This window comes from Oreochromis niloticus, linkage group LG6 (assembly GCF_001858045.2).
Source record: "Oreochromis niloticus isolate F11D_XX linkage group LG6, O_niloticus_UMD_NMBU, whole genome shotgun sequence".
NCBI lineage: Eukaryota > Metazoa > Chordata > Actinopteri > Cichliformes > Cichlidae > Oreochromis > Oreochromis niloticus.
Genome location: NC_031971.2, coordinates 14,058,170 through 14,069,699, shown reverse-complemented (window position 1 = coordinate 14,069,699; position 11,530 = coordinate 14,058,170). Strand labels below are relative to the sequence as shown.

General features: G+C 39.7%; 2 protein-coding genes across 2 annotated transcripts; both read right to left on the bottom strand.

Moving 5' to 3' along the window:
* Nucleotides 1-267: 267 nt before the first annotated feature.
* On the bottom strand, nucleotides 268-3,244 carry si:dkey-30k22.5 (lecithin retinol acyltransferase family protein). The gene is made up of 2 exons (XM_003449732.3): nucleotides 2,757-3,244; nucleotides 268-1,970 (listed from the first exon to the last, which is right to left on the bottom strand). Exons 1-2 carry the CDS (start codon nucleotides 3,240-3,242, stop codon nucleotides 1,815-1,817), a joined length of 642 nt encoding a protein of 213 aa, XP_003449780.1. The 5' UTR covers nucleotides 3,243-3,244; the 3' UTR covers nucleotides 268-1,814.
* Nucleotides 3,245-4,241: 997 nt separating this feature from the next.
* Nucleotides 4,242-6,054, bottom strand: lrata (lecithin retinol acyltransferase a). Its single transcript, XM_003449698.5, has 2 exons — nucleotides 4,610-6,054; nucleotides 4,242-4,501 (listed from the first exon to the last, which is right to left on the bottom strand). Exons 1-2 carry the CDS (start codon nucleotides 5,306-5,308, stop codon nucleotides 4,349-4,351), a joined length of 852 nt encoding a protein of 283 aa, XP_003449746.4. The 5' UTR covers nucleotides 5,309-6,054; the 3' UTR covers nucleotides 4,242-4,348.
* Between the last annotated feature and the right edge of the window lie 5,476 nt (nucleotides 6,055-11,530).

The following is an 11,530-nucleotide window of genomic DNA, read 5'->3' as shown; positions in this document are numbered from 1 at the left end:
GGAATTAAACGGCCTCTTCTCTGAGTCGATCAGATAATATTCTCCTTTTTTTTTAAAAGTTGTTTCTCTTACTTCTTTTTACAAAACCTTTTTTCACATTGAGTTTTGATACTTCTGCAAAGGAACCCATGAATGTATTAGTCAGTTTAGGTCAGTTTGAAATCTGTTATTTCTGTTTTAAAGACCTGCCTATATCTAAAAGCTTTGCAGGCAAAGACAGATCTGTCAAAAAAAAAAATCATAATATACTGAATATTTGCTGAGAATTTATTAAGATGATTTCAGAACATTGTACTGCATATATCACTTTTTTTTGTTCAAACGGGAGAAGATTAACAACAGTCTCTGCAATAATCAGCAATAACATTTAATTCTGAGCATTGTTGTCTCAGCCTATTTTTCCCAGACAAGGCGTTGTCATAAACGATTGAAATGCCAGCAGATAATATGTAATGATATGATCTATGAGCCATAAAAGTAATGCAACATGAAGGGTTGGAAATTCAAATTGTTTAACAGAATGACAAAAACTAATTACAATAGAAGGAACTTATTGCACTTTTGTCCACATGGTACAAACAGTAATTTATTCTACAAGATAAAAAAAAGTAACAAGTTGTGTCATTTCTGTGAGTCTTATCACAATACAATTTGCATACACCATCACACTGACATATATTGTATTCGTCTTCTTCTTCATCATCTTTCTCCCTTTAGGCGTCACCACAGTAGATCACCTGGCTCCATCTCACCCGATCCTTAGCGGCCTTTTCTGTCACACCAACCCGCTGCGTGTCCTGCTTCACTACATCCACGAACCTCCTCTTTTTCCTTTCTCTTTTCCTGCTGCTTGGGGGAAAAATGTCCATCATAATCACATGTCCAAACCATCTCAACCTTTCCTCTCTCACTGTGAAACCTGAGCGGTCCCTCTGATATATAATCTTCACTCCCAATTAAAATCTTAACATCTTGAACTTTGCCACCTCCTCAGCCTCCTGTCTTCTTGTCAGTGCCACCGTCTCCAAATTATACATCACAGCACGTCTCACTACCGTCTTATAAACCGTCTCTTTCCCTCTTGCTGCTGTCCTTCAGTCACAAATCACCCCTGAGACTCAGCTCCACCCACTCCACCTTGCCTGCACTCTCGTCTTCACCTCTCCTGTGCACTGTCCATCCCTTTTAATGGTTGGCCCCAGGTATTTAAACTCGTCTGCCTTCAGTGTTTCTACTCATTACACCTTCAGTTATCCACCTGTCTCTCTCTCATTAGGATACATGTATTCTCTCTTCTACTGAATTTCATTCCTCGTCAGAGCACACCTCCATCCTTTTAGGCTCTCTTCCAGCCACTCCCCCATGAAGATCACAGTGTCATCTGAAGACATGCCTGACCTCATCTGCTAACCTGTCCATCACCACTGCAACCATGTACGGGCTCAGAGCTGATCCCTGATGTAATCCCACCCCCACCTTGAACCCATCTATCACACTTACTGCACACCTCATCCCTGTACTCTGGCATATATCTCAGTCATTATTTAATTTAAATGTCTTTGAGCTTTATTCAAAGTCTTTAAAGTTTTGCACCTGAGTCATAATACATTTGTGCTAAATAAACCTGCTAAACTACAGTAATATCACAGCTTGCTTAACAGTTCAGAAAACTACAAGAAAAAAGAAAGAAATTAAAACAGCCATATATAAGAAGTTGAAACAACAACCTAGAAACCTTGTTTCCCAGTGTTTTCAGTAACACAGCAAAAACTGGGCCAGAGTCTTTCCTCTCAGGTCCGTCGCTCCAGAGGTCATTAGGCAGCCATCCAGATGGTGAACGAGACGAGCAGGACGAGTAAAAACGTCAGCGGCGTCACGCAGCCTACGTACAGCACAGTGCACATGCCACACAGTGCAGTCAAAAAGGCGCTCAGTCTGCTGAACACGATCTTCCGTATCGTAGTGCAGAACTGGGGGGAAAAATGTCAACATTAGGCTGTGATAAATGACAAAGTGTGAGATAGATTTAGAAAAGTAATAGATGTCTGTTCTGAAAAGGAAAAGTCTTGATGATAGCAATGTGGACACAAATTAGCACTAGATGGAGCTGCTCGCCTCAGGAAATAGTTAAGTTCAAAATAACAAATGCAGGAAAACTTAACCCCCCACCCCAGAAAATAAACATAACCTTTAAAAAGCAAGTCTTCATTTCAATATAAATCTCTAAATATAATAATAAACCATTTTTTACACACTGTTTAGTGAGGTAATTATAAAAAGTTAGAATTTAGACAGCCTGTAAAATCCACCCAATTTGAGGAAAAGTCTAAATTAATGTTTTTCCTATCTAAAATAACACCTATGTAAAAAAATATATATAAAATGTCTGATATTATATATATGCTCCTGGCTGCTTTAATTATATTTCCCGTCTGCAATAGATACCGGGAGATTTCTTTCTAATAGGACTTTCAAAATAAAGTGAATTGCAAAATCTACTGTCATCTATAGTTCTTTTAGAAAAATGCTTTGCAAAATTCAATCAAATGAATATTTTGTAGCAGTCTAACTTCCTTAAATGCATTTCTTCTGTGTGCGGCAAGGTATTCAAAATTTATATTTCTACAGCCAGAATGGACATGAGGTTTAAACGCAGTGACAAACAACCTATTTAGTCTTGTTTGAAGTCAGACTTGGAAAAAAGTGAACTTCATCCTTTAGTCTTGCTGCTGGGAGGCCTTTCAGGTGGAGTTTACCTGGTATGTCTGGTAGCTGATGGCCATTCCATATCTGCAGTACATGACGTAGTGTTCACAGTTGTACCACAGCAGGCTGTAGGTGACTGAGCCCAGGAGTTTCTCTGCCCTCCGAGCCACCTCGTCTCCATCTAAGGGAGGCTGTGCGCACACTTTATCCATGTGGTTGATCAGGATCTCGGAGCCGTAAGCAAAATCTGCCACAGAGTCCACTCTGACGCTCGCTTCTTTGGTGATGGCCCCCAGGATGAGGCGGTTATTTGTTACCATCTTTGCAATCGCAGATTTGTTTTTGGTGATCGCAGGCAGGATGTCCGGAATGAGATGAGCCACACGATCGTCCCCCAGGTAAATCCCGAAATGTGTGAATAATGTCCTGGGTACCTCAAGCAAGTCGCCGCGCTTGTACAGAGAGAGATCATATTTGGGCTTCTCTTCCTTTTTGGAAACTACAAAGAAAAAGCTGAGCAGTTGGTAGAGAAACATGATGGCAGTGTGCAGCACACGGGCTGACACCTGACCGTTTTATTTATAACAGAAATGGGAGGGCCGAGTCTCCCGAGGAGGATTAAATGTTGCTCAGTGTTTTAGTGTGAATTTCACAGGAAAACAAAGGAGCTTTCTTTAATCCCTTTTCTGTGTGGTTGGATTTTGAAATTCAGGCCTATTTGTGGGGTATTAAGGTCAAGCGTCCCCATCAGGAAGGCTAATTGGGCAACAAGTTAAATTCCAATCTAAAGGTCACAGTTATTGAGCCATTACACCCAAAGAAGCACCCTTTGTTAGTTTCTTTGTTGCAGACTAGATCGGCCTGCAAGTGTTCAAACCAGTCTCATTATTATTCAGTGATTTGCTGAATATTAAGAGAAATGTATTAGATAGATATCTGTGCTCTGTATTGATCGTAGGTCTGGGTGTGAGTGGTTGCTGGTTGTCCAGCAGCAGATTGGCAGCCTGTCTAGGATGTACCCTGACTCAGATAGGTTCTTATAATTTCATGTCAAATAACCTTAAAGCCAAATGTAGTCTTTTGATGAGTTTGACTTTTTCTTGATATAAAAGTATAAAGGTTTGCGATAATCCATCACTTGCTCTCTATCTGTATGTCAACTATTGTTGTGGAGGCTTTCTCATGCAGCCTGTTCCACAGCTGACCCTGTGACCAGTTATCTTCTTCCACTGGCATTCATGTGGCGATGTAAGAAGGGTCAGATTCACACGAGGCAAACACGTAAAAATGCATTGTTTATTAAACAACTGTCATATTCATAACCTTTATTTATATACATCAACATTATTATTGATTTAGTCCACTCTATACTCACTTTTGTGGTGACTCAGTGTTAGCAAAAATAACTCACTGTATTCTTCTAGTAAAGAAATCAGTTTAGTCCCCACATTTTTGTGAGTAAAATAAGAAACTAATGACGCTGTAACAACATAATACATCAAACACTGTTGGACAGTAAAATCAAAGAACTGTGATGAAGCATGAAGCTGGAGTTCAGTGTTCCAGGGAGGTTTTGCCAAGTCTTCTGTGCCAAGTAAAAGTTCATCTCGGCTTCTTTATTGGCTTCTTGCCTTGAGCTCCTTTAACCAGCCATCCAGAGAGTGAAGGGAATAAGAATTGTGGGTAATGTAGTTAAAGGTGCCATACCAAAGTAAACAACAGAGATAATTCCAAGCAGCCCGGAAACAATAACAGTGCGCTGGTCCCTGATGATTGATTTCAGGACCTCACAGAACTGCAGAGGGAAGAAAACAGAAAGAAAAAAAAGTTATTTATCATTGTAACATTTCTTAAAAGTCTCGGGATACTTTAGACATGGCCCCAGGCAATTCGGGATGTATACCTGCTCTGTTTGCCGGCTCGTTGCTGCTCCGTACCTGCAGTACGTCACGAAGTGTTCACAGTTACTCCACAGTAAACTGTACGGAAAGGCTCCTATGAGTTTTTCAGCTCTCTTGGCGACGGTGTCGTCGGGCAGAGGTGGCGTCTTCATCATCTTATCAACATGGTTCACGAGGATGTTGGCGCCATACGCGAAGTCCTCCAGCGTGTCTACGCGCACCGTGGCACACCTGTATATGCAGCCGAGGATGAGTCTCTCGTTTGTGATGACAGAGCTGATGAGCTTGTCGTTGCTCGTGAGCACGGGGAGGATGTCTGGAATCAGGTGAGCTACTTTGTTGTCGCCTAAATAGATGCCGAAGTGAGTGAAGAGTGATCTGGGAACCTCTAGCACGTCTCCCCTGCGGAGGGGCGGCGATGGAGCGCGCCGCTCAGCGCGCTCCCGCTGCCGGCTTTCTAACCAGCTGGACTCAAAGAGTTTGAACTTGAAGAGAAGGGAGACCTTCTCCACCAAGAATGTCAGCAGCTGCAGCATCTTGAACATATGCGGGGGGAGTACACCACAGTGCGTCTGTGGAATGGCCTTTTTATCCTTCCTCGCACGAGGAGGAGAAAGACCGTCCAGAAAATCCCAAGGACACGATTGGCCAGGAGTGACCTTGCGCACGTGCGCATTCCTCGTAGTTCGTCTCTTTAGCATCTTGCCTTTAGTTGTTTTCTGCGGTGCACAGATGCGCAATTGTTTTCCGCTAAACCGCTTTAATCTGTCTCACCGAGCGCAAAAAGAACTCGTGTGAAATATTAGTTCAACGAGGAACGGCAGAGTACATCTGCGTTCAGACTGCAGATTTGAAATATTAAACATCTGAAGATGAACTCATCATAATATGCATCAAAAGTTTTTGAATACACTGTAATTTAAGGGAAGTCCGCTTTCACAGAGGCTGTATAAAGTCTATTCATAACAACTTTACTGCTTCACTTTACTGCTCTGATAGCCACTTGTGCTCCAGCCTTTATTATGTTTAAAAGTGGAGGAGACAAACAAAAGCAAAGTTATAACTACAAAGGAAAATCTCTTTTTTTAAGTTATGTTTTTCTATATTTTACATCATGTCAGCAAAGCCTTATTATTTACTTAATAACTGATGGATTTCTGGATATTCAGTATTCAGTTTCAAAAGCACAAGCTTAAGAAAAAGAACATTTGCATGAACAAAATCATTCAGTCGCATACATGTGGCCAATTTAAAATCAACAGTTAAACTAATATGCATGTACTTGAACTGGGGGAGGAAGCTGCAGTACGTGGAGAGAACCCATGCAGATGTGGGTTCAACCAGCCAGTGTTTCAAAGCCAGGGGCGTCTTGCTGTCAGGAGATGGTTCTAACCATCACATCACTTTGCTCCAACTGAGTTCAATGGTGTTAGATACTTGTACATAAAACAACTAGAATAATATAAAAGAGTATTAAAAAAAAGTTAAATGAAAACTTTGTTCTCATTGGAGCTTTTTTCTGTCAAGCTAATTATTGTCATGTGAACTGTTTATTACATGTGATTTCAAATTGGACAATTAAGCTGATTATCGCCCAAACAGTCATTTCTGGGCCGTCCTTTTCCATCATCAATCCAGGATCAGTCTCCCAAAATAAGTTGGATGTTGGATGACCTACACTTTCCCAGAGGAACCATATGATGAGATTACCTTAATCCTTCAGGCTTCACTTACACGCTCATCTTTAACCCAGAAAATACTTTGAGAGACACAACAGCTTGTTTCGTTTTGTGTTTGTTGCACATTCGTCTGCTGATCTCGATTCTGCAAAATCCTTTCAAAAAGGGATAAAACGTTGCTGGTATTTGACTGTGTCTGCGAGAAAGCCGGTTTAATGAAGTGTGTGTTTGATTAATGACTATAAAAAGCAATAAGCTCACTATAAAAATTCAGTTACAGATAAATTATAAGCAAAGATGAGGATCAAAGTCTCATATCAATATTTGTGCTGGAGGTGTCCTAATTAAAGCTATGATTATGATTAATTAAGATTAACTTTAATTTCAGTGTAACCTAAAGAAACATTAGGAAGACCTGAACAGTATTAGTAAGACACGTTTGTCTTTTATTATTAGTATTATTGGATGGATGAAGTCTAAAAATGCCAATATCTGCTCATCGGAAAACCTACAATGTGTAGACGCATCAAACACCAGGGACATGATGTCATTGCTATCAGTGGTATTGCATCTAGACCTAAAGATAGAGGGATTCTGTGATTTGTAATTCAGTGTCTAAAACAATATTTACAATGAGAGTTCATTAGAAACTCAAGTAAAAAGCGATGGGTTGCAATCAGTTGAAAAACTGATATCAATCTCTCAGGGCAGCAGTGGTTGTTAGCAATAGCGTAGAAAACATTAAAGAATGCGGTTGTTAATATCCTCTATCTTTCTATGCATCATCCAACAATCTCATGAATAAAAGCAGAGATTTGGCTCTTAGCTGGAGGTTATTTCTCTGTGTAGCTGACATCTAATGTCGAAAACACATCAACAGGCAACATGTAGCACGCACAGCTGTGAATTCACCTGTGGATGGATGATAATGAAGAAGAAGCCACTTTCAGCTGCTCCCCACAGTGGGTAACTCCAAATTTTTGATTTTGTAGAGTTTTACACCAGAGGCTCTTTCTGACACAATCCCAAAAGGGATTTGTGTCTCCAGCTGGAACCAGCGACCTTTTGCTTGCCAAGTAAATGCGTAACCCACAACAATACTCTAGATGAAGTAATGTTTCATAAAAACTGCTACCTGGTCCAGTTTTAAGGGAATCATGAGTAATGTTAAGCTATCATTCAGGACTTTGTGTCTAATGAGTGCGAGGGCCACAAACAGTGCACAGAAGATTGTTATTGTTATGCATTCCACAAAGGTTTGATCTGATGCATTTCTTATTAACACATGAATGCGTATATACAGCAGACAAACACAGGTAGTTGCATTATTAACATAAAAAGTTTACTTCCACAAAAACACACCAGCAGAACCAAATAAAGTCTGTGTGAATTACGCTGACTGCAAATCTGCTACATTTCCTGATATTAGAAGAATTACTGATGATGATAATGTACTTTTTACACATTAGTTTGTGATATGTGGACAACAAAGTGTCAGTGTCCCCGCATGTGTTACTGCAGATCACACCACCTTCAGCTGAGGCGACTTAACCGCGCGCGGCCGCAGGTTGAACCCGAATGTGGCCAAACCGCAAACCTTTGCCCTCCATCCTGGGGAGATTTACGCCACGGTCAAACAGCTCCAGAATTATAGTTGTGACCGCTGAAGCATCCAAACAAGGCTCTTTAAATTTAATTCCTGGTCAGACGACCTGTGAACTATGCTGACTTTGTTTTTCAGCTTTGGTGCTTAAGTTGATTACTGACAGAAGGACGTATTTTCTTAAGATGTGGAATGTGAATGTTTTCATTTTAAAGAAAACTGCATTTATTCTGCATAATATTCTTTGGACCTATTTCCAGAGTATGCACAGTCTTTATAAAGAAAACTAAAAACTTGCTTTTTTTGGTTGCTTTGCATCCTGATAACGTGCGACAGTGTAAGAATGTCAGTCGGGCATGAGTGTGTGAACGCATCGACAACAGCCCAAAACACATCTAAACATCCTGAACCCGGTGTTTAGAGAGCGTGCTCGTGTCTTCATGGCACTTAAAGAAAGAAAGAGGCACTTTCCATCTGGTGTCGCTAGAAAGTTCAGCAAAAGTTCAACACTGTTTAGGTTCATGGGCCTGGCAGTTCATTCTCAGGTCAGCGAGGCTTTATATCCATCCTGGGCCTGTTTTTTTCCACATAATAAAACCTGGTCACACAAAGGTAGTCAAGGTTTATCATTTAATGTCAACATGGGGCCCACAGATCAACCATTATTAAGCTATATTAAGTCACATGTATCTTTAGTGTTTGTTCTGTTGTAATAAAAAGAGGTGTGTTTGCTCACAGCACCTTGAAGAGATGGCCACGGAAAAACAATTTTCAGCAGCTACACCTATTTAAAACTACACAGCATCTTTGGAAGGATCTGTTTACTTACTCGTGTCTGCTTATTTGATTTTTCCACCATACTCTGAAATTATAGCAGTGAAGTCTGCAAACAATTTGACAGTAGAAATAAAAGTCAGTTCATTCATAAAAAGACAGTAGAGGCACTTTCAAACTCATCTGCCTCATGAGAGCATGTTTCCTGTAACTGTGACTCAAACAAGCAGAGCAGCATGAAACTGGAGCCTTGTGATGAGCTGAATTGGTGCTTTTACTGGGCACACACAAAATTGCATTAGTGCATGCATTTTTACCTGTAGTTTAGTTTAATATTAACTGTATTGTCTCGCTCTCTGTTAGTGGGGGTTAGCTTAACCCTCCATGGTATGATCCATGATCCATCCAACTGATCCTTAAAATTTCATTTCATCTTTTTTAATTTAATGGCACAAGACTATTCAGTAAAATGAGGCACAGAAGAGAGTTTGACCTTTGACCCAGGGATGAAGAGATCCTTCCGGGAGCCAAATCCGGATTGGACGTAATGCCAGCTGCTTTTAAGACTAGTGTCTCCTTTATCTCTTTAAATTGAAATAAACATATTAAAAATATGCATGTACAGAAATATATATTTTTTTAAATGTTAAAGTATTTAAAGAAGTAAGACACACTTTGATTTAACTTATTTACCAAAACAGCATTGTTGTAGGTCATTTTCTACAACATTATGCAGTTACATTACAATAATGTTTTGTTTCTAAACTCTGGTCCTTGGAACTGCTTGTTTTAGGTGTTTAGGTGCTTCTATGCCCCCACAGCACTTGATTTAAGTGATTTAATACCCACCTGATCATTTGACGTGTATGAGCAGGGATTACAGTCACGTTCCCAGAGCATTGTGTAATGGCATATATAAGCTGGCAGCATGAACTTGTAGAGAAATGGGTAGAGGATATTAGCTAATTTGATGATTGCTTTGTCAACAGGGAACCCCAAGGGTGAAATTCATGTGATAGAGTAGTATAAAGGCTAGTATAAAATTCCTCATGATGTATGCATGTATCAGTATGTGTATTTTTATGTATGCAGTAGTTAGCAAGAAGGCTTGGGGCTCAAATGCACTGGATTCATGCTTCACTAACTCAGTTAGCTGTTATTTCCCAACACCATAATAAAGGTCAAAAGCCCTCTGGGCCTGTGGACACTGTGGAGTAAAGCTGAATATGTGTTCATGTATTGTCTTATGGGTATTAAACAACTAAGTACTATTGATAAATACAATAAAAGTTCCCTCAGAAACACAGAAGACACGGAAGTCATAGAATCATCTAGAAAATTACATGTGCATTCATGATGAGATTACTTCAGATGGACTGAATAGGACTATATGTCCCTCTAAAATAAAGCAACTTTATAAAATGTTTTATAATGCATTCATCTACAACAAAGCTGTTGTTATTTACATTGACTTGTCCATGAAATTGAAATTAGCCCCTGACAAAGAGTGCTCCAGTTACTCATTAATCATATCTGAGTTTTCTTTGACCACACGCCACAGTTTGGGGTTTTTTCTTTGCTCTTTCATGTTGGTCTGTATTTGCTTCAGTTCAGCTCCAGCTCAGTCAACAATAACGCAGCAGCACATGTGCTCCTTATAAATTAAGCCTGTAACTTAGCTGCTTTGTTTTCCTAGAAAAGTAGATTTTTCCTGCAGAATTAAGGAAGAGGATCGTTAGTGTTCCCCTGCATACATACAGACTGCAAAGTCCACAGGGATTATTCCACTATGATTCTTTCCAACAGCATTTTGTTCACAGACACTTTGTAACAGAAACTTGTTTTCATGAAACTTCAGTAAGGCAAAGCTTACTTCAGTGCTGTCTAATGTAGCTTATTTTCAAAGATTTAGATAGTTCAGAAAATTGTGTTATTGTTGTGTCCCAAGTTTTCTGTTCTTGCTCAGCAACAACAAAAAAATAACCGTTTAAAAGTCAGTTCACTGCATCAGACTGAATCCTGCTAAAGTCTTCAGTTTGTTGGTGTGTTTGGTGTCCTGTATGTGTCTTGTGGGGTCTATTGTGATTCCACTCCCACTAGTGGTTGGTTTTACATGCCTGTGCAGTCAACTTTCAAAATAAAAGTTTCAAAGTATCACAGCCTGCCCTGTTACACTAAAACAGTTTGTCTAGTAAACATATTTTAGCGACATTATAAAGCCTGGTGGATTCACTACAGAAAGGTTTTAAAGCTGTTTGCATTCAGTGATGGCTTTACAAGCAGGCTGCGCGATGTAGTTATGATGAAGGCATTTCCTGCTTTATACCATGACCGTATCATCACATGTCAGAAACCACAGATAACTACTTTGCTAGGGTTAGGGGACCCTTGTTAGGATAGTAAAGAATAGTAATAATTTTAGCCGGCTGACTGAGAATCAAAGTCATCATTAAATAAAATTACTGTTGTCGGGAGAAAAGTCTCATTCAGGCAAGTCTGAATTAAGCAAGCCAAAGTCAGTAATCATCATAATGATTTATTAATGTGTGCTGTTAATAATTGTAATTGTTCATCAGTCTAAAATATAAAAACAATGTGTTTAATCCTGTTTTTGTTCACAGGAACATATTATGGCATTTTTTCAAGGAATGCTTGTTGTCTGTGTTTTATCAAGCAAAGTTTAAGAAAAGTAAATAAACTATGTTACAATCTGAACTCTTGGCTAGAGCGAGCTCAATTGCGCTGGTTTCCAAATTCAATAATACTGTCAGGTCTTAAAGTGCGAGTCACGATTTCTTCCAACTTGTTGACAGCTTTACCATCATCAGAGTTTACAAAGACGTACAGTACATGGCAATCTCATAGAA